This window comes from Lampris incognitus, chromosome 2 (assembly GCF_029633865.1).
Source record: "Lampris incognitus isolate fLamInc1 chromosome 2, fLamInc1.hap2, whole genome shotgun sequence".
In the NCBI taxonomy this organism is placed as follows: Eukaryota; Metazoa; Chordata; class Actinopteri; order Lampriformes; family Lampridae; genus Lampris; species Lampris incognitus.
The window spans coordinates 131,296,449-131,320,498 of NC_079212.1; the positions used below are offsets into that span (position 1 = coordinate 131,296,449).

Consider the following 24,050-nt stretch of genomic DNA (forward strand, 5'->3'; position numbering starts at 1 on the left):
AATGGTTTTTAGCATGGAAAGATTTCACCAGTACACATACGGCCGAAAAGTGACGGTGCAAAGTGATCACAAGCCGTTGGAAACAATAGTGAGAAAACCTCTACTAAGTGCACCCAAAAGGCTGCAGGGAATGATGCTGCGCATACAAAAGTATGATCTAGATGTAGTATATGTGCCAGGTAGAGACATGCTGCTAGCAGACACTCTGAGCAGAGCTTATCTTCCTGAGAGTGCACCGGATGCAGAACTAGAGACTGTCAACATGGCACAACACTTACCTATCGCAGCAGACAGGCTACATGATATACGATCTGCCACAAAAGAGGATGAAACACTGCAGCTTCTCATCAAAATGATGCAGCAAGGATGGCCTGACGATAAGTCAAAAACACCAAGGGAAATCAAGCCCTACTTCTCATTCCAAGAGGAGTTAAGCCACCAAGATGGAATAGTGTTCAGGAGTGAGCGCGCTGTCATCCCTGATTCATTGAGGAAAGACATCACTTGCCGCCTACACGCATCACATCTGGGTGTGGAAGGATGCCTACGGAGGGCTAGGGAGTGTGTCTATTGGCAGGGCATGAACGACCAAATAAAATCATATATAGCAAAGTGTGACATCTGCAGATCAATGGACATTAAACAACAAAAAGAAACACTAATGTCACATGATGTGCCAAGCAGGCCGTGGGCAAAGGTGGGCACGGATCTGTTCATGTTTGAAAACAAAGACTACCTCATAATTGTTGATTTTTTCTCAAATTTTTGGGAAATAGATTACCTGGCAGATACCAAGTCAACCACAGTGATACGGAAGCTGAAAGCTCATTTTGCCCGCCAAGGTATCCCAGATATTGTAATCTCGGACAATGGCCCACAGTATTCGTCACAAGAATTCCAGAAGTTCAGTCGACTGTGGGGATTTCAACATAAAACCTCATCACCAGGTTACCCGCAAAGCAACGGCAAAGCTGAGTCAGCTGTTAAGACAGCAAAAAGACTCTTGCTCAAAGCCAAGGCTGCTGGACGGGATCCTTATCTCGCCCTTCTGGACCACCGCAACACACCATCACAGGGTACTGATACCACACCAGCACAGCGGCTGCTCAGTCGCCGTACCAAAACACTACTGCCAACCAAGGCAAGCCTGTTACAGCCGAAAGTTGTGCAGGTGAAACAGGATTTACAAAATAACCAACAACGGCAGAGGGCATACTACGACAGGTCGGCTAAAGACTTGGACACGCTTGCCCCAGGTGAATGTGTGAGAGTTCAGCCTCTCGCACCCCACACTGGCTGGAGAGTGGGCAAGGTGCTGAGGCCGGTCGATAGGAGATCCTATGAGGTCCAGCTGCACACGGGTGGTGTCATCAGGAGAAATCGCAGACACCTCAGGCATGCACCAGGGGCAATCTTCACTGACACTATGGACATGGAGATCAGCAGCCCCAGTCAGCCAGAGAGTGTTGAACCCGGACATTCAGAGAGTGTTCCTTCTTGCAGTGTCTTAGCAGGAAACAAAACCAAGGACACTGGTGACAGGGCCAACCCTGTTACCACCAGATCAGGCCGCTCTGTTGTGCAGCCGCAGCGATACAAAGACTTTGTGACCTCACATAGATGAATGGATCTGTAGCACTAATGGACTTTGGGGGGGGCATGAATGAAAAAGAAAAAAAAGTGAATCACAAATGTTGTGCAAATGTATTAAAGGTTCTAAAAAAAAAGAGAAGAAACTGAAAAGAGAAAGGATGTAACAATAGGAACTATTGTTAGGAACCATTGTTTAGTTCCTTGTTTACACAGGGGTCGTTTAGGTTGTTGCACCTGGAATAACGGACCGAGCATGATGCATAACCTTACGTGCCGAAGTTATTATTAAAGTTTATAGCCCCGTGGGGTTGAAACGAGTTGTAACGTCTCATTGGTAGAAGGTAACAACACACTTTAACATATTGTATACCTATCAAGTGCCCACCTTACATACATGTATACCTTTTTATACATATTGTAGCGAATTCAGGGGGCAACCACAGGAACTGCCGCAGCCGGGACGCGAACCCGTATTTCCCTCACCGCGGACGACAACGTCAACCAGTCGACTAAAGGGTCCGACCGGTTAGCCAAGGGCTATGCATCCGTGATCGTTACATTGCCCCCTTCCTTCGGGATTCGCGTCCCCGCGAATCGCCACAGCCAGGATGCGAATCTGGGGCTCCCGCAGCACGGGCGACAACATTAACCAGTCGACTAAAGGTTCCGACCCGTTAGCCAAGGGCTATCGAGCCTATTCATCCGTGATCGTTACAATGTGTAACGTACATGATTAAGTACGGGTTAGACGCTATAGTCGAGCGGTTAGCGATATCTCCCGCGGCGCGGAAAATATAGGTTCGCGTCCCGGCTGCGGCAGTCAGTGTTGTGTAGTTGGTTCAGCATCAGACATCAACACACGAAGTAGGAGAGCATGTACTTTACTTAGCATTGTTTTTCAGCGACACGTTTTCTTCTTCTACTCCTTCTACACATTGCGTAACTCACAGTACCTGGAACATATAAACCACAGTAGTGCCACCTAGCGGTCTCCAACGTAAATAGCATTAGCAGAACACAATGTATCACTATGTACACTACCGTTCAAAAGTTTGGGATCACCCAAACAATTTTGTGTTTTCCATGAAAAGTCACACTTATTCACCACCATATGTTGTGAAATGAATAGAAAATAGAGTCAAGACATTGACAAGGTTAGAAATAATGATTTGTATTTGAAATAAGATTTTTTTTACATCAAACTTTGCTTTCGTCAAGAATCCTCCATTTGCAGCAATTACAGCATTGCAGACCTTTGGCATTCTAGCTGTTAATTTGTTGAGGTAATCTGGAGAAATTGCACCCCACGCTTCCAGAAGCAGCTCCCACAAGTTGGATTGGTTGGATGGGCACTTCTTTGAGCAGATTGAGTTTCTGGAGCATCACATTTGTGGGGTCAATTAAACGCTCAAAATGGCCAGAAAAAGAGAACTTTCATCTGAAACTCGACAGTCTATTCTTGTTCTTAGAAATGAAGGCTATTCCATGTGAGAAGTTGCTAAGAAATTGAAGATTTCCTACACCGGTGTGTACTACTCCCTTCAGAGGACAGCACAAACAGGCTCTAACCAGAGTAGAAAAAGAAGTGGGAGGCCGCGTTGCACAACTGAGCAAGAAGATAAGTACATTAGAGTCTCTAGTTTGAGAAACAGACGCCTCACAGGTCCCCAACTGGCATCTTCATTAAATAGTACCTGTTAGAGCCTGTTTGTGCTGTCCTCTGAAGGGAGTAGTACACACCGGTGTAGGAAATCTTCAATTTCTTAGCAATTTCTCGCATGGAATAGCCTTCATTTCTAAGAACAAGAATAGACTGTCGAGTTTCAGATGAAAGTTCTCTTTTTCTGGCCATTTTGAGCGTTTAATTGACCCCACAAATGTGATGCTCCAGAAACTCAATCTGCTCAAAGAAGTGCCCATCCAACCAATCCAACTTGTGGGAGCTGCTTCTGGAAGCGTGGGGTGCAATTTCTCCAGATTACCTCAACAAATTAACAGCTAGAATGCCAAAGGTCTGCAATGCTGTAATTGCTGCAAATGGAGGATTCTTTGACGAAAGCAAAGTTTGATGTAAAAAAAATCTTATTTCAAATACAAATCATTATTTCTAACCTTGTCAATGTCTTGACTCTATTTTCTATTCATTTCACAACATATGGTGGTGAATAAGTGTGACTTTTCATGGAAAACACGAAATTGTTTGGGTGATCCCAAACTTTTGAACGGTAGTGTATGTATATGGACACAACATCTTCCCCTTTTGAACAAAGAATACTTCTAGTACCTTAGATTAGAACTGACAGTAATACACTCTGAATAATGTATGTAACCCAATAACGTCATTCACTTTTTACATTTTCTTTTTCCTCCCCACATTAGTCAGCAGTATTTTTTTTCCACTTTCCCATGACAAAGTCATTGGTCCAGCTAGGTGGATTTCTAATCCTGGTAAACCTGAGCTGGTTAGCAGAGTTAGAGTCAGGTGGTTTATCAGTCTCTGGTTTAGTACAGTCCATTGCTCTGTCAGAGTCAGTATCCGGGATCAACTCTGGCAGTGCAGATAAGCGTGAGGCGTTCCAGATCCTTCCATCATCCAGCAAGTAAGTGTTTGGTCCTTTCTTTGTCACGACAGTCCTTATTTTTGTGAACTTCAGTTCTCCTTTCTTTACTTTCCATGGCTTCCTAATCCGTACTTTGTCACCGGACTGGAAGTCAGTTGATTTAGCGTGTCTGTGAGCATCTGTGTATTCTTTTGTCTTTACTTGTTTTTGCTTCACTCTTTCACGCGCAGCGTGTCCATCTTTTGGAGATACTGGTATCTCCATCACCTGTAGCTTTGTTCTCATTCGTCGACCATGGAGCAGTTCTGAAGGGGATACTCCAGTCGTAGAATGAGGCGTTGCTCTCTAATCCATCAGGTAAATTCTCAGGAATGATTTCCAGGGTTCTCTTTGGATTGATGCGGTCTGTAGGCAGTCTTTAAGGCTCCTGTTGAATCTCTCAACTTCTCCATTGGCTCTTGGATAATAAACTGAAGATCTCAGGTGTTTGATTTCCCTCTTTTTAAGAAAGTCAGAGAACTCAAAGTAGAGGAATTGAGGTCCATTATCACTGACCAGTTCTTTTGGATTCCCTTCTCGAGAGAAAACAGTGGTCAGGAACTTGATGACAGTAGCTGTGTCAGCACGGGGAGCAAAGGCTACTTCAGGCCATTTACTATAGTAGTCTATCAGTGTTATAGCATATCTGCAGTCAGCAGGTGCTATCTCAAATGGACCTACGATGTCCACGGAAACCCTTTCCCAGGCAGCAGCTGGTAGGGGAACGGTTTGGAGTGGAGCATCATGGGTTACAGTCAACTTATCATTCTGTCTGCAGGTTGTACAATTCTTAATCAATGTCTCTATCTGGGAGTCTTATTTTGGGCAACCAATACAGTTCTCTGAGGCGTTGTTTAGTGCGCACAATGCCTTGGTGGGTTTCATGAGCGATATGAGTCTTTTCTGCAATGACTCAGGCACCAGCAACCGATGAGTACCTCTGACAATACAGTCATCCATGACTGCAAGCTCATGGCGGATCAGGAAGAATGCCTGTAAGTCAGGCTCAGTTGCTTTCTTTCGTGAGGGCCAGCCCTTCCATATCTGTGCATGGAGCTTTGTGAGCACTGGGCAGGCACAGCACTCAGACTGGAAGTCATCCACAGACACAGCACTCAGATCAGTGAGAATGGTTGCAACGGACTCCACATTCTCTGCACATGCAGTGTCTGTCTCGGGAAGTGGGAGTCTAGATAGACAGTCAGCGACATAGTTCAAAGATCCAGTTCTGTATTCAACACCATAGTCTAACTCCATCAGGCAAGCCGACCATCTGGCTATCCGGAGACCAGCACGGTTATTGCCTTTGGTAGTCAGGAGTGTTTTAAGTGCTTGATGATCAGTGCGTAACAGGAATTTCCTTCCCCAGAGCCATGTACGCCATTTCTCAGCAGACCAGATGCAGGCCAGCGCTTCCTTCTCGACGATGGAATATTTTCTCTCAGCGTCCGACAGACTGCGAGATGCAAAAGCAACAGTCTGTTCCTCACCAGTACTGTCCAGCTGAGTCAAGATGGCACCTAGCCCATAGTCTGAAGCGTCTGTAGAGACTATGGTAGGCTTGTTGGGGTCAAACAGCACTAGAGCAGGGCTACTCACGATCATCTTCTTGACTCGGTCAAATGCAGCTTGAGCTGCATCATTCCTCTGGAATGAACTGTCCTTTCGCAGCAGAGCTCTCATAGGTTCAACAACAGTTGCGTAGTTGGGCACAAGCTTGCTGTACCATGCACTCAGACCAAGAAATGAGCGCAGGGTTGCAGGATCAGTAGGGGGTGGGGCATTCAGGATAGCAGTGACATGAGAGTCATCTGGCTGCAGACCTTCTGTACTGATCTTTTGGCCAAGAAAGCTCAGAGTAGTTTGACAGAGCTGACATTTGTCAACATTGAGTTTCAGTCCCGCTTCATTGATTTTGTGCATCATAGCACAGCGATTGGCCTCATGTTCAGCTTCTGAGGATCCGTAGATGATTACATCATCGAGGTAACATTGCACCCCTTTGAGGCCGCTGAGGATCATTGTCATCATCTTCTGAAATGAAGCAGGGGCAGAACTCAGTTCATAAGGAACTCTGCAGTATTGGTACAGGCCTTCATGCATAATGAAAGCGGTGAGCCCTCTGCTCTCTTCATGCAGCTTCAGTTGATGGTATGCAGATTTGAGATCCAGCGTAGAGAACATGACAGATCCACGCAGCTCAGACAGTATGTCCTCCATCAGTGGTAAGGGATGGCTGTCAACGACTACTGCTTTGTTAGGTTCCCTCAAATCGACGCACATGCGTATGCCACCTGTCTTCTTCTTAGTGACTACAGTTGGGAATACCCATTCAGATGCATCAATTTTCTCAATAATCCTATTTTCCTCCAGATTCTTGAGTTCATCGGAAACGGCATCACGGACTGAAAGTGGTAAGCGTCTAAGCTTTTGTTGTACTGGCTTCACTTCTGGTCATACCTTCACTTTGTGTACAAAGTCCTTTACACATCCAACGCAGCTAGAGTCTCACTTTTCTGTTTGCTGGTAGTGGCTGGAGCTTCAGTTTGGTGGAGTGTCGCACAGACATTGGCAGTCTCGGGTATTAACTGTCCTCCTTTGATCTGTAGCTGGAGAGCAGTCACCAGGTCCATACCTAGTATAGGTGTCCCTGTTTTCACTATGTAAAAGTCTGTGGAGGCACTCTTGTCATTGTAAGTAATGTCAGCTTTAAGACATCCTAGCACATTCAACTTCTCTCTGGAATATGTAACAAGCTGCATTCTAGTTTCACTTAGCTTACTTGAACCAAAATATTCACTGTAAACATTCTAAAGCAGTATAGAAACACCAACAAGTAACTCAACAGTGCATGCCTGTGCAGTAGTAGGTACAGTAATAGTAGCAGTACACTGGCTTAGCAGCTGTTTCAGTAGTAGAACTAACAGTTAAGACAGTAACATCAGGCACAGTCACTTCATTAACAGACTTTTGGGAGGATTTGCACACTCTAGTATAATGTCCTATCTTACCACAGGTTTTACATTTGCAGTCCTTCGCAGGGCAGGATTTATCGTTGGCTAGGTGGTCAGCTGAACCACAACGATAGCATGTGTGGGTTGCATCCGTTTTCTGAACGGTCTTTGTATTTTGGCTTGCGCGCCTTCTTTTGCACCTGAACGGCGGCGACGTGCTTTGTGTCACCATCAGCAATGACTTTTGCATCAGCTATGGCAGCTTCAGTACGCCTAGCTACATCCAAAGCTCTATCAAGTGTCAGGTCCTCCTCCATTAACAGTCTCTCAGGTATACGAGGATTTTTTGTCTTCTCTACGATCTGATCACGCAGCATTTCACTTTCCATATTGCCAAATTTACATTTCTTCACGAGCTCGCGCAGCGCTGCCACATAATGATCCGTTGACTCACCCACAGCTTGAGCTCGTTGCCTAAAGCGGTACCTCTCGGCGACAACGTTCAGTTTCGGTGTGAAATGAGCCTCCAAAGCCATCGTAGGTATCAGCCGTGAGCGGCAAGGTGCTGTAGATTCTTTGTCCCCCTGTTCCTAAGCAGTGAACAAGCAAGGCTCTCTTTCTCTCGGCAGGAAAGTCACTTCCCCCGATAGCAAGCAGGTAATCGTCGAACTTTTTCCACACAGCAAATGCGGTTTTCGGTTCACCTGGGCACTCCAGGAACGCGGCAGGAGGTCGCAAGGAGAGCAAAGCCATTTCTTCGTCACTACTACTCTCGTTGCCACTTTGTTGTGTAGTTGGTTCAGTATCCGACATCAACACACGAAGCAGAGGAACAGGGGAGCATGTACACTGCTCAAAAAAATAAAGGGAACACCTAAAAACACAATATAGACCTCGATGAATGAAATATTTCAGCTGAAAATCTTTATTTATTAGACAGAGGAATGTGTTTAGAGCAAAATAACCTAAGAATGATCAATGGAAATCAAAATCATTAGCCCATTAAGGTCTGGATTCAGAATCATACTCAAAATCAAAGTGGAAAATGAGAACATAGGCTGATCCAACTTCTGTGGAAATTCTTCAAGACGATTCAAAATGAGGCTCAGTAGTGTGTGTGGCCTCCACGTGCCTGTATGCACTCCCTACAATGTCTGGGCATGCTCCTGATGAGACGACGGATGGTCTCCTGAGGGATCTCCTCCCAGACCTGGATCAGGGCATCGGTCAACTCCTGGACAGTCTGTGGTGCAACATCGCGTTGGCGGATGGTACGAGACATGATGTCCCAGAGGTGCTCGATTGGATTCAGGTCTGGGGAACGTGCAGGCCAGTCCATAGCATCAATGCCCTCGACATACAGGAACTGCTAACACACTGGCCACATGAGGACGAGCATTGTCATGCATGAGCAGGAACCCAGGGCCCACTGCACCAGCATATGGTCTGACAATGGGTCTGAGGATCTCATCCCGGTACCTAATGGCAGTCATGGTACCTCTGGCTAGCACGTAGAGGTCTGTGCGGCCCTCCAAGGATATGCCTCCCCAGACCATCACTGACCCACCGCCAAACCGGTCATGCTGGAGGATGTTGCAGGCAGCAGAACGTTCTCCACAGCGTCTCCAGACTCTCTCACGTCTGTCACATGTGTTCAGTGTGAACCTGCTCTCATCTGTGAAGAGCACAGGGCGCCAATGGCGAATCTGCCAACCAAGATGTTCTCTGGCAAAGGTCAATCGGGCTGCACGGTGTTGGGCTGTGAGCACAGGCCCCAATTGTGGACGTCGGGCCCTCATACCATCCTCATGCATTCTGTTTCTCACTGTTTGAGCAGAAACCTGCACATTAGTGGCCTGTTGAATGTCATTTTGTAGGGCTCCGGCAGTGCTCCTCCTGTTCCTCCTTGCACAAAGGACCAGATAGCGGTCCTGCTGCGGGGTTGTTGTCCTCCTGCGGCCCCCTCCACGTCTCCTGGTGTACTGGCCTGTCTCCTGGTACCTCCTCCATGCTCTGGACACTGTGCTGGGAGACACATCAAATCTTCTTGCCACAGCACGCATTGATGTGCCATCCTGGATGAGCTGCACTACCTGAGCAACTTCTGTAGGTTGCAGATACCGCCTCATGCCACCTCTAGTGGTGAGGGCACTAGCAAAATGAAAAACTAACCAAAGATCGGCCAGAAAAGATGAGGACAGGCAAATGGTCTGTGGCCACCACCTGCAAATCCATTCCTTTTATAGGGGTTGTCTTGCAAATTGTCTAATTTCCGCCTGGTGGAAATTAGACAATTTACCAACAGGTGAAATTGATTCACAAGTCAGTGTTGCTTCCTAACTGGACAGGTTGATATCTCAAAAGTGTGATTGACTTGGAGCTACATTGCATTGCTTATGTGTTCCCTTTATTTTTTTGAGCAGTGTACTTTACTTAGCACTGTTTTTCATCGACATTTTCTTCTTCTACTCCTTCTACAAACGCGCAACTCACAGTACCTAGAACATATAAACCATAGTAGTGCCACCTAGCGGTCTCCAACGTAAATAGCATTAACAGAACACTATGTATGTATATGGACATAACAGTCAGCATGTGGGCAGTGGAGAGGTAAGAGCAGTAAGACCATTCATAAAAAAACGTGCTACTTTTTTGAGTATCATCACTGATGAAAATGGTCTGATCTTGGCCAAATTCTTCGAAGGATAAGACGGTTTTGGCTACTTTATGTCCTGTGTAACCCATAGCATTGCTTTTTTGTCTTCTTTAAGGTACACCTGGGGGGGGGGATCAGTTTCGGGTAAAGCCCATGTAGCGCTGAAAGCGTTTGTAAGGAAGCTTTTGATAACATCTATGTCCATGTTATAGAAATCAAAGCTATGCCATTTGGGCGTCATTTTGCAAATTGGCTACAGACGACTGCTGTTAGTCTGAGGGGATTTGCCTTTTTTCTCTTCAGTATTTATGTCCGTGATTGATTTTAAAACCTTAGATGCCATCAGAAAACCATCCTTAAGCAACCATAACGAGGGAGCAGTTGTATGAATATATGGTTGTTTGATAATAAACACAGGAGTCACAATTGTGGACTTGAAGTTACTTTATTGAAAACAGTGATTATGGATCATTTGAGCTGAAAGTACTTCCCTGAAACAATTAGAACTATCAGATGACATGTTGACTTCTAAAATGCAAGGATTAAAAAAAAAAAATCTAAAATTTTTAGACATGACAACACGCGAAATGATGCAAACACAACTAGGCAGGAATTATTCATTTATCTTCTTGGCTCATCACACTCTCTACGACTCGCCGGCTGCATTCTGGATTGTGGGAGGGAAATGTGTAGGCTGCTAGCCATAATTTATGACTGGACGTTTACTGCCCTCTACTGTTATGTATCAAATAAAAATGACCTGTGATTAGACTGTGGTGACACACACCACTAATAAGTACTACCTATAGCAACTATGCTGTACAGCCCATAGCATGTGAAAAATATCAATAAGGTAGATGACAATTATAGTATACTGCATTCAATCCATACTAAAGCGTGTATAAACAGCATCATATTGTTTTGACTGGTTGGAAAATTTGATGAGTCGACTTTGTATTATGTATTTTAACTCAACTCAACATGGCGACTTGTTTTGTTCGAGCTTGCTGTGTGTTAAGTGGACGGTACGAGGTATCAGTGTTATTTAACGTGTGTATATTTACCATACTGGTTACAGAGATGAAATTATCACTGAGCGCCTCTGCCAAGACACTGAAAACCTTATGAAAAGAAGTTTTGTTTTTGTTTTTTGCCTAAATGTGGGTATACCTTAAGGCTTTCCAGTTTGACAGTATTTTTCAGCAGTATTGGTTAAAAAAACAACCCCCCTTCCCACAAAACATAATACCAAAACATAATTCTGACACTTTTTTTTTCTTGGATTAATTGATTGAATGAAGGAAGGAAATTACCAACATCACCATTTGCAACACATTTCAGCAGGTACCACAATGATGTGGTATTCAAGGACATGAAGTACTCTTGAAGACAAGGAGAATCAAAATAATAAACCTAAGTCCATTTTCTATGCACAGTAAAACGTGTGCTTTTCAATCGGATCGTGACGATATTCTCAATTATTCAGTATTCCTCTGATCTTGATAAATACATTCAACACTCACAGTTAAGTTCAAACATTTCTATTGCATGGGGACTTGACTTGTCCCCCCCTAAACACAGTCACTACATCATTAAAGCATGAAACTATCACGTGCATTTAAATTAAACATTTACCCATCACAGTTTAACCATACCTTTCTAAACTGAAATGTAACCCTTTTAGGAGCTCTTTGTTAGCTGCTTTAAAATGCTGACAGCAACCTCTGACTCTGCAATGCCTCACACCGAAAAAACAATAACAATGTATGCATACTAAAGAAACGTGGGTAAAATTTAGACATGTTAACAGGGACTACTATTGGATTAGTGTGTAACATTTAACATAATACATTAAAAAAAAACAAAAAAAAAACAGGACAAATCCTCTTTGTTAGCTAGCAGCAAACTAGCTTTGTGTGCCTGGTTCTTTACCTGCGCTCACACAAAAACAGATGCTCATGATTGGTTCTTCTAGTCGCTAGCTGCCTGCCAGGTTGTTCAAGCTGTGCAGACATCAAGTATAATTGTGCCTAACTGCCTATCACGTTTATGATAGAAATGTGACAGCGGGAAGAAATTCCTGTCTGCAACTGGTTGCTGCGTCAGTTATTAGTTATTCGCATGAAGTTAACTTCAGCTGATATTCACAAACTGACACTGGGTTCTGGCATCCTGCCACTCACTTGCTGCTGCTATATATGTATGTCTAGGGCAGCTCTGTGTCCTCAGCTCTCATGGGAAAAACTAGTTTTGCCACGCGCGATGCTTTCGGAGTGAGCGCAGGGTGAGGCTCACCAAAGAGGTGTCACAGCTTGTGACAGGAGAATAACCTCTCTTCAATGAAGCCACAACATATAAAATAGTGTCAAATACATGTCATAATAACTTTTTCTACATCTGAAAACAAAGGTAAAATATGGGCTTTAAAACAGAAACACTTTGCTAAATGGAAAATATGCCAACACAATATCAAATAATACCCAATGGCATTTCATAAAACATACTAATGTAGTCCAAAAGAGCACGTAAAACTAGTTGGAAGTGAAATGCCAAAGGCAGAAATCAAATAAGTGACCTAATCCCCATTTAAAATCTACCAAAAAGTTGTTTCACAAGTGTGGTTTGAGGTTTTTTATAATAGTGTGAGGGGAAGTAGTTTTTTTTCTTCTTTTTTTCATTAAGTGTGTGCATGAAACATCAGTCTGAGTGTCAGAAAAAGGTGAATTACTTCATCTGGACACAACATTTATTGAGAGAAACGTTTCATCACTCATCTACATGACCGCTTCAGTCTCAACTGACTGCAGGTATCCCCACCCTTATAAACTACACAGTGGCAAAACGACCATTGGTTTCATATGCAAACTGCCGTGAGTATTAATTAAAGTTATAATGGCAATGTGTACTACTTAGACTGGGGAATAGTTGCAAACACAGCATTGTTAAGATGGCGACAGATGTACTCTTAGCCCCACCAACCCCCATCCCACCCTTCGGTTCAGGGATCGTCGTTCCCTTTTCACATAGATGGCCTCTGACTCCCCATTCAAACCAGCGTTCCACCCTGTCAAGGATGTGCACGTCCTCATCCTTGAAGGAGTGGCCACTGTCCTGCTGCTTCTCCCTCTCGTAGCCCCCCCTTCCCATCCACCCCTGTATGTTTGTGCTATGTTTATCTGTTGTCTTGTTTCACCCCGTTTATTGTAAAGCAACTTTGAGTGGTAGAAAAGCACTATATAAGATTGATTTATTATTAAGATGGGTGTAGACTGGGGAGTCCTGGCCTGACATGTTAGCTCTTCTGTGTTGTGCCATCCTCTTGGCCAGCATCTGTTTGGTTTCCCCGATGTCGTGGCAATCCTCCTGGCACTTAACAGCATACACTATATTGCTCTGTTTATAATATAATAATAATAACTTTATTTATATAGCCCATTTCTAAAACAATGTTAAAAAGTGCTTTACAAAGAAATAAAGCCAGACAAGGCAAAAACAAGAATAAGACCAAATAAGTAAGAGTAAAAACAAAAACAGTATGAATAAATAAAAACATTTGTAAGCTTTCACAAAAATCAAAGTTTTATGATGAGATAGATTTAAAAGAAGCTAGAGGCTTGGTTTGTCTTAGTTCAATAGGAAGAGAGTTCTATAGTGTGGGGCTCTAACGGCAAAAGCCCGATCACCCTTTGTGACAAACCCAGACCTAGGAATAACCACCAGGGCTCCATCTGCGGATCTTAATGGTGCAGAGTGCGTATATCAGGTCAATAAATCAGAAATATATGTAGGAGTAAGACTGTTTAAAGCCTTAAAAGTGAGCAATAAAATTTTAAAATCAATTCGAAATGTATCAGGGAGCCAGTGTAGGGAGGCAAGCACAGAAGTGCCCCTTTGTTCTGGTAATGAGCCGAGCAGCGGCGTTTTGTACCAACTGCAGACGGTGGAGCGATCCCTTGCTGATAACCCAAGTAAAGTGCGTTGCAATAGTCAAGCCGAGAATAAATAAAAGCATATACAATTTTTAGCAGATTGTCAATTGATAAAAATGACCCAATTCTGGAGATTATCTTGATCTTGAGAAAGCATGACAGAACAATATATTGGATTTGATTATCAAAACTGAGATTAGCATTGAATATTACCCCAAGATTCCTAGCAGCCTGTTTAAGACTACCTGATGATTAGTACCAAAATGGCTGATGGAATTTGGGGGACCGAACAGAATGACCTCAGACTTATCATCATTGAATTTAAGAAAAATTTCAGACATCCAGGATTTAATGTCAGAGAGGCAAGTTGTGAGATTTGCTAGGGTGCTAGGATCTGTGGGTTTTCGTAGCATGTATAACAATGTTGTAAGCATAAAAATGGTAAAACACAGCTGTGATTTTGAATGACCTGGCCAAGGGGCAGCATGTATATAGAAAAGACAAGGGGGCCAAGCACTGAGCCTTGAGGAAAACCACAACTCAACTGAGCCACTGAGGAAATAGAGTTACCCAGAACAACAGAAAAAGTTCTGTTGGTAAGAGCATAATAAACTAAGAGCCGAGCCCTTGATGCCAATCCAAGTTTCTAAGCGATGTAAGAGGATGTTGTGATCAACTGGGTCAAAGGCAGCACTTAAGTCTAAAAGAACTAAAATCGAGCAGTCACCTCTGTCTGCAGTCAGACTGAGGTTTGTGCCGGGGGACCCGATCCTTGGGGTGGACCAATTTCTGGTGCAGTGTGTTTTGGGGTTTGAAAGCAACCGAGACGCAGAGTTTGGAAAGTATAAGTCTCAACTGTTCCGAAACCCCCACCACATCCAACATCAACACTGGTTTACACTTAGGCAGATGTTGTCCTTCTCTTCGATCAGCTGGTGCACTGTTTGGGCATCTTCCTGGCTTTGACAAACGCCCAGTTATGATAACCACACTTAACCAGGGCCTGTTTAATGTGGGATTTCTCCTCTTCCCCGATCGCTGTCGGTGCTCCAGTGGATGATGAGAGTAAAACCTTAAGTACTGATCTGTATGTGTTGGTTTACAGTAAACATCAACAATCAAATGTCCCCTTCATCAATTGCAATGTCACAGTATAAGGCGGCTAACCTGTAATTTTTCACATCCTCCCTGGTGAACTTGATGTGGTTGGTGAAATGTGGTACATCCTGAGATTTAACTGTAACCCAGGTATCATCCACAAATCTGAACCAATGACTAGGTGGTGTCCCTGGAAAGGACATCAGTGCCCTCTTTTCCACTTCCTCCATTATACAAGTTGGCCACTATAGGTGAAACTGGGGAACCCATTGCACAGCCCATGCTTCTGCCTATAGTACTGCCCCCCGTATGTGAAGTACGTGGACTGGAGACAGCTTCAAGAGCAGACACACTTGGTCAGTGTTGAGGGTGGTCTTATTGCTAAGGCTGGATTCGTTTTGTAATTTCATACAGACTACCTCCACTGCTTCATCAACAGGAACGCATGTGAAGAGAGACGTAACATCATAAGAGACCATTGTTTCATCCCCCTCCATAATGATGTCCCTCACCTTATCCACAGAATCCAGTGTTCTGAATGTGACGTTCATTACTGCCTACTAACAGGTTAAGAATAGATGCCAGAAACTCAAGAGATGTTATAGGTCATTAAGTTAATCATACAAACTACTACTACTACTTTAGGCTGCTCCCGTTAGGGGTCGCCACAGCGGATCAATTGTTTCCATTTCTTCCTGTCTTCTGCATCTTCCTCTGTCACACCAGCCACCTGCATGTCTTCCCTCACCAATGTAACTCTAGTTAATGGTCACAGCAATATACATATGAAATCGATCGTTGTTTTCGGTCGTTATGCCACTGTATTGTTTATAAGGGGTTTACCTGCAGTCAAGTGAGACTGAAGAGGTTACTTAGATGAGTGATGAAACGTTTTTCTCAATAAACGTTGTGTCCAGATGAACCTATTCAACTTTCTGTGAGTTCCTTACCTGGATTATTGAGCATGCATAAAGACATCAGTTTGAGTGCTCCTCATAGGTAGGGGTACTGTGTCAAGTGCCTGGGGCTGAGCTGATAAGCGCTGTAAGCCTCAGCCCGGGGTGTCACACTAACATAGGGTGAACCAGTGGCAAACTGATGCTGATAGGCAGCGGGAAGGCCATGGAGCAGACTGCTTACTGAATCCTTCCGACTGGCTGAATCTCTCCTGGAGGAAGATGATGAGGCATATGTTGCTGCATAGGTGGATGGGGAGCGTCCGTGGCTGTTGTGACCACGGCCTAGCAGCTGCTCCATGGCTTGGGAAGCTGACAGCGCAGCAGAGCCTGGGTAAGTGTACAGACTGGGGCCTGAGGCTGATGTTGACACCAAGGTAGACACCTCCTGGAAGTTATAGTGGGAGGCTGAGCCAGCTGGGGGGAAGGTCTGCTGGCGACGCAAAGATGAACCACTATGGGAATCGCCCAGACGTTCCTGAGATGAGGGCACAACAGACTGCACCTAGAGAGCACAAATATCCAATAAAAGTTCATATTTAGAGTACGCTTTAAAAGGAAGTTTGCTTTTGATAAACTTAGCATATTAGTTTGATGTCCACAGACAGGCAGTTCTTTTAAACAATTCTCTCACTTTAAGTTTAAATTCATTACTTTCTGGAGGGACTCGTGTGGTTTAAAGCAAAATTGTACTGCGCTGCTTTCAGTTGGCAAGATGATTATGACAACTGTAAGATGTCTGAAATGGAGGACTCCGTGGCAAACTTTTTAGCTCATGTGTGTGAGGGACTAAAACAATAGCAAAACCAGTGGATCTTAAATTCTGAATGTGCAAGGTGAACAAGCTATTTCTTCGTCTCTCCAAAATACATGTGGAGAGTTCAAAGCCAAAATCTGGGATTTTTCTCCATTAATAGTCATTTTAGCCATCTGAACCATACAGTGAAGTTGCATATTGCTAAATGACATCTTTATCATGGTTGGGGACACTCCATGTACTGCTCTTGAGATTTTTGAACAAGTAAGGACTAACACTGGTGCAGCAGCAAACCCATTTCTATTGAAACACGATGATGTGGTGATTGTTCTGTTGAATGTAATTTACCAATTCAACTGTCAATATTAGAGTAGAACAATGTCCAAGGATGCCATTTTTACAAGGCTGGGAACTGTCAACTGCAGAGCTAGTGTCACATAAGAGAAAATGGCTGCTAAACCTTTTTTTGCTGTTCTCGCTGCCAGGGGGAGAGACTAGGGAAACCACAGATTTCAGTTTTAAGATTAAGGAAACACTGACCACAATAATTACATATATCGACTGCCATATAAAGCATCATGATACTGACACAAAACATGCAAATGGCAGTGATCCCTCACCTGGCTGAGGTTTAATGGATGTGACTGGCTCGGCACAATCCTGTGCTGTTCAATGCTCTCTCCTGAGTTGCAGGGCTGCCGATTAGCTGATCTCTTGGTCTTCATGTAGTTTACTGAATATACAAATAAGCTGTTTAACGACAATTTTCAAACCCCAGGACACCGTTGGCTGTTATCAATTCTATTGCAATAAAACAGGGGTGATAGCAGAGCTTCAAAGAAACTTGTAGGAGATTCACCAATAATAAGCTTGACTCAGAATTCTGAGTTTAATGTTGATAACACTATACAGTCTAAAATGAAGGAAACCCCCAGAATTGACTCTCACCGGCCTCTAGTCGGGAACGGGATGCAGAGCCCCGCTCTGATATCTGGGTTTTGACAGAGGGTGCCACCACTGCCAGAGACTTGGCATGCCGTGATGACACAGCACTGGGAAGGATGTGTGTGCGGGGCAGAGGAGTCAGGGGGCTGGCTGTGGACGAGTCTGAATCGTGCACTGTCACACAGCTAATTACATTAGTCCGTTGGCTTAACCCCATGCTACAGCAAAAAAAACAAAAACAAACAAGCAAACTGTCAATCAACAGGCGAAAACGGATATGAAGATAAGAATACAGATGATTAGTTAGATAGTCTATAGAGGATCCCCTGTATGCCAGGTTTCTATCCTGCCAGGTAGTTTATTATGTTCATGTACAACAGGTGAACATAATACACTCCCCAATTAGACAATGGCAGAATAGAAAACCAGCAGAACTTGGAGGTCCTCAAGGAGCAGATTGACAAGCACTAATACAGTCAATGGACAATCACCACTTTGACAACTCTGAAGGGGTAGTAATAAGAAATGAAACCAAAACATGCAAGTCAAGTGCAGGGGAGTGCTGCTCCAACCTTGCTGGATGGAACTTGCGGGAGTTAAGTGCAGGGGAGTGCTGCTCCAACCTTGCCGGATGGAACTTGCGCTCATCTTCTGTGTCTGTGTCGCTGTGAATGGTGATGATGCTGACTGCTGGGCTAGGCGTGTCTGAGATGATGATTGGCTGGGACAATGTGCTGCAGGTGGGCGGGCTCACATCGTTATTGCTGATCAACGATGCATTGGAAATACCCCTTCGTAAAAACAGAGACAATTTGAGTTTTCCCCTCACAGAAAAAAAATGTGACAAAGAGGGGGGGAAATGCATAATTTGCATACATTTTTCAGTGAATGTGTGTTTATGAATGTGTAATATTTAACATGGGTTTAATGTCACCTCTGTGAACTTATTGCAACACTGCCCCCGCCCCCCAATTTCACTGCCCTTCAAAGGGAGGTTGAACAAGACGGTAAACAACTTCACAATGGTATAGTATGACACAAATTTACATTTCAACAAAATCATGATATTTCTTTGCAACACTTGTGCAATACAATGTCTTAGCTGACTGCTATTAGATGCGTTAAATGGCCACCTGACCTGAAGCACTAACCTCAAAACATTTTAAGATAAAACCAAATGATGCTCTTTTTCTTTAGAATTTATAGTTTAACTGTTGTTAAATGGAGTTTTGGAACTCGTCTGAGTGCTGGCTGTAACAGAAAGCAGAAGGCTTCACAAACCTGTTTTTGCTCTCGCCACGTCTGGCTTTGACCTTCTTCCTCTCCTGGACAGACCTACCCTGGGTTGAGCTCCTGTCAAAGGAAACATGGTTATACTGCTGAATGACCAGTGAAATGATGTGCAATGCTGGTAAAGTGAGAATATTTAATCAAGATACAAACTGAAGAAAACCTGCTTTTCTACATTTGTGTTAGGATCATGACAGCACCAAAGTTTTTTACTTTCATCCCAATACCAACCCAATTATCTCCACTTTGATTTAAACCTGAGTACACCGCAGCAAATAAATGAAGTTGGGAGATAATGAAAAAACATGCTGAGTAGATTCTGAAATGCAACAGATAAAAAGTAAAATAGGCGTGTTACAAAAGTTAATGTCCCAATTCAATTAACTGCTGAATATTTTTTTCATGTAGCTGAACAGATTAAAAGCAGCAACCATCTGACACTATGAGGGAGCCAATTTTAGCAAAACTAACATGAAAACAACACGTATCACATTCTGAAAAACTGTAGGACAGAACTTCTCATATTAGGGGACCGCAGTCAGATACAAGTGCAAGTACGTCATTTAACATTATGCGTATATGTCTGGGTTTCAACACCAGTCAGCTGACCTACCTCCAGTTGTGTCCCTGCTGGTCATCTGAATGAAATGTTTCCAGGGGTGACTCTGCTACGGCTGACTGGTGGGCTGAACCGTGGATAGCCACACCTGGGACCTGCTGCCAAGATGACGGGATTAGGATCTGTTGTGTGCCGGTGGGCCAGGCCTGCTGAGGGGAAAGAACACACACACACCCACACGTCTAATTAAATAAAAAAATAATAATCACATACCTGTCAATATAATCTGTTAGCCGGAACAGGCAAGAAAAAAAAAAAATCGAGCCATGCTGAGGAATGAGGACTGAAAACAGAGGTAAACCAATGGCCAATCTCGTCTACAGGCAAAAGCACAAAGCTAGAAAAGCTAGCAGCCTTGGCCAAGCCATTCCCTCATTATAGCACAGCCCTGCAACAAATCTACAAGACCACGTCATGCAGTGTATTAAGATGACAAAACACTGGAAACACTCAGCTTGGGTACAGACAAGTATACACATATGACCATGGAGCCTGTTAAAAAGAAGAAACGTTGAAAAGATTAGTTTAGTTCATCAATGCCAAGCTGTCTGCTGACAAGCCATCTTAGGAAAAGCCATGCCGCATATTCTGAGGCTGCAACAAAGAAGTATCAGAGGGTCAAGTGGTTTTCCTTTTTGTGTTTTTTTTTTTTTTTTTTTTTTTACATTTATCAGGAGACGTGTGTTTGTGCAGGAGGGACGTTAGAGTTCTTCCATGGCTGCAGCTTCCTTCACGTAAACCAAGGGATAACGGGACAAGAGCAACAACAGACTGCAAGCAAAGCACAGACCAAGTCAGCAAAACATGCACTCCATGCCCTCAGCAGACCTACAGGAAAGGATGGAAAGACCACAGGAAAGGGATGGAGGGGTGTGATGGTGATGTAGGGAGTGGTAACACATTCCATCTTTAGTCAATTAAAATGCACTTTCACAAGATGTGTTAAAAGTAACCTGATTAGGCCTCTGCTGCACAGCATACCAAGAAGGGTCATGATGATACAAGATCAAAGAAGCAATTTGTATTTCCTAATATGTATCTGCTAATCAACCAGATTAATTTCAGCCTGTGCGAAGGCCCTGTCTGGAGTTAAAAATTTTGAATGCACCCCCAAAATAGTAAAAAGTTAGGAGATGTGTGCAAGAAAATGGAAATGCATGGAAAGCATGGAAGTGCAATAAACCTGGACTAAAGAAGGACCTGAGTGTAGCACAGAAGGAGATGAAAACAGCAAACAGGTAGAAGGGAGAAGGAAAATTGGGCCAGGAGATAAATGGTATTGTTAGTTTTATGGGAAGGCAAAATGTATCTCTCTCCAGGACTGTGGTCATGAGTTTACCAGCACTGTGGCTGTGTGCTCCAGGAGGGTGGGCCGGCCCACCCCAGTGCCCAGTCCCAGAGGCAAAGAGTACTGGGGGGCCATGCCTGCAGAAGGGGGGTGAAGGGTGGCCACCATCAGGGGTGTACAGGAGCCCTACGGGGAGGGAGGGAAGGATAGGGGAGGACAGGGTTAGGGCAGGATGAAAAAAGTGTCATCTTTCAGGGCTGTAACTGGTTCAAATTCTTTGAGATGCAGTGGGTGAATATCGAAATATAAAAAGGTAAATACGAGCAGTGCAAAGGGGATGCGAAGCCATTTTCTGCAGTATGAAAAACAATATCTTAACACCCGCAGTATGCAATATGTTTCCATCTTTGAATAGTGAAAGTAGCTGAACATGTAACAAACATCTGTTAGTAAATCAGATTAATATTAGTATAATCGCAAACAATGTATATTCACAAGCCACTTTATTTTTTTTTATTTTTTTATTTTGTCACTGTACAGTTGTTTGGTTACAATGAATGTGTTCTCGGCATTTAACCCATCCTATTGTACAGGAGGAGTGGGCAGCTGCAGTACCCCGGGAACAACTCCTGTTCTTCTTTCCATTGCCTTGCTCAGGGGCACGGACAGGAGTAACCCTAACATGCATGTCTTTTGATGGTGGGAGGAAACCGGAGCACCCAGAAGAAACCCACACAGACACGGGGAGAACATGCAAACTCCACACAGAAAGGACCTGGGATGGCCTGGGGTTCGAACCCAGGACCTTATTGCTGTGAGGCAACAGTGCTAACCACTGGGCCACCATGCTGCCCATTCTGTGTAGTTTATCAGAAACATCTCCGTTTACTGCTTTCTGCACTTCAGTTCAATTTTGTTTTGTTCTTTCAATGGTTTTATAGATAAAGTTGACTTGCTGATGGTTGACATTTTGTTCATCTTTTCTTTATTGAACACTGTATATGAGGACAACAATAAAAAGACCTTTAGGTTTGAGAGCCGCAACTGAACTTTAAGCAAGGAATAGAACAAACCAAACAAGTCTACAATAATAAAAAAAAAGCATAAAGGCTCAATTGTTATTGTGAGCACTGCTTCACTCAATAAAACAATTAAAACCCAGTGTAGCTATTAGCTAGTTTGTTACTGGTTCAGTGACAATGGAATAAAATGTTCAAAAGTTAAACAATGGGAGGCAAGGTACTTTACTCATTTTGTATCTTGAGTAACAAGCACTTTGAAGCCTTGTCATCAGAGAATAAAGTCTCATGATTTAGTGGGTTTTAGATTTTTTTTTTATGCGTTAAATCTAGACAAAATTTTGCAGATCTTGAGCTTTTAATTTTTGATGAGTAAATTGGAGAAAGTTGTAATCCATAATGATCATTTGTCAATTTCAGAAGTACTTTGATCTCAAAGGTTTAGTGCAATGCCAAACAGGCTGTTTTAAGCCTGAGGGGCAGTCATCCCAGAACATCTGCTTGGCCAGATGTTTTTGTTTCATCCGTCTATTTTCTTCTTTTATTATTCCCTCATTTTTACTGTGCACCCTTAATGTAAAGCACATTGCATTTCAAGTGTATGACATATGCTTTATACATAAAGTTTGAGTGATGGATCCAATCAGCCTGTGGTTGCTGAGATTGAAGGTGAGGTTGGAAAAGACTGGGTCAGATGTTATAGCCTAAGGGTAAATCCACGTGCAGATGGGCAAAGGTTTCAACATTGTTGAGCAGGTGCAGCATAACTTAGGCTTTCAATAAGTGGTAACACAAACCGAAAAAATCTTTTCAATATTCAAAACATTGGGTTTTTTCTTGCATATTTTATGTTGAATGTTTAATAAGATATTAACACTTGAGGCATTTATCTGATGCTCTTATTTAGAAAAAAAACGCTTCATCATAACCCAAGTAAGCAAACTCTTGAGTTCTGTAATGCTTGAGTGTGAAGTAAAGTGACCCATGTGTGTAGGTAGCATTGGAATGTTCTAGTTCAGGCATACCAGTAAAGAATGAATCATATGCTGCATCCGAGATCACATATGGCATATGTATATCTTCCAGTGTTCTATTAGTATGTGAGTAAAAAGTATAATGGGTGTTCAGAAATACTATTTCATCACAGAGCAGTGCCACTTCCTTTAAGCTCTTTGCGGATTAATGATGACAAGCTGTGTAGAAAAACTTCCACTGATGTGGAAGTTATTAAAAACACAAAAATAACCTTTGATTTTGACTACTTTCTGCTTAGCATAATGAAAGTTAACATTTACATTTAAATGGTTCTACTGTTCTGCCAGATGGGTTTGAATTAGGGATGCATGATATTGGATTTTTGCCGATATGATATATGCCGATATTTTCCAAATCATATACGCCAATTTTTTTCTGCCTAATTGCAGAGAACATCAAGTCTCTCCTGAAGCAGACTGAACTGAAGCTGCTACACTGACCATAGAAGCCACACGCACCTGTGCGGGCATCGTGCTGCTGATCTTTATTTATATGTGGCTGGTCTTGTTTTTTATCTATGCACGGCTATGTGGCCCTCAAACAGGTGTAAACTACATAGAACTGTGTAAAAAATGAGTACAATCTGTTTTAAAATTATTAAAATTAATACCTCATTGCACCAAAGGCAATGCAACGCAGCAATGCAACCTATGTGTTTTTTTTCCATTGCACATTAAAATACTAAATCAATCAAATCAATGTGTATCCATGATCCTGTGGTTAAAAACGATCTAGTTAGCTAATTACTTCAGTACCAGTTAAAGCATTTGTTACTTGTCCATTTTCCAAAGTAGCCTCTACTACTAGCTTTGGTTGCTCCCGTTAGGGTTCGCCACAGCGGATCATCCGTTTCCATCTCTTCCTGTCCTGTGAATCTTCCTCTGTCACGCCAACCACCTGCATGTCCTCCCTCACCACATCCATAAACCTCTTTGGCCTTCCTCTTGCCTGGCAGCTTCAGCATCCTTCTCCCAACATACCCAGCATCTCTCCTCTGCACATGTCCAAACCATCTCAATCTTACCTCTCTTGCTTTGTCTTTAAACCACCCAACCTGAGCTGTCCCTCTAATATAATCGTTCCTGAACTTGTCCTTCTTCGTCACTCCCAACAAAAATTTTAGCATCTTCAACTCTGCCACCATCAGTGGCAGAGTGCCGCTGTCTCCAAACCATACAAAATAGCTGGTCTAACTACCAACTTGTAAACCTTCCCTTTCACTCTTGCTGATACCCTTCAGTCGCAAATCACTCCGGACACTCTTCTCCACCTACTCCATCTGCCCACACTCTCTTCTTTACTTCTCTTCCA

General features: G+C 43.3%; 1 protein-coding gene across 1 annotated transcript in view; it reads right to left on the reverse strand.

Annotated features, from left to right (window-relative positions):
* Positions 1–12,837: 12,837 nt before the first annotated feature.
* Positions 12,838–24,050, reverse strand: part of LOC130106606 (homeodomain-interacting protein kinase 1-like) — a 38,718-nt gene continuing 27,505 nt past the window's right edge. The window contains exons 12-18 of the mRNA XM_056272783.1: positions 20,737–20,871; positions 19,392–19,546; positions 18,770–18,841; positions 18,112–18,279; positions 17,492–17,706; positions 17,164–17,276; positions 12,838–16,291 (exon numbers count right to left, since the gene is read on the reverse strand). Of these exons, the coding sequence (XP_056128758.1) occupies positions 15,824–16,291; positions 17,164–17,276; positions 17,492–17,706; positions 18,112–18,279; positions 18,770–18,841; positions 19,392–19,546; positions 20,737–20,871 (1,326 nt within the window). The 3' untranslated portion in view covers positions 12,838–15,823. The remainder of the gene's footprint in view (positions 16,292–17,163; positions 17,277–17,491; positions 17,707–18,111; positions 18,280–18,769; positions 18,842–19,391; positions 19,547–20,736; positions 20,872–24,050) is intronic.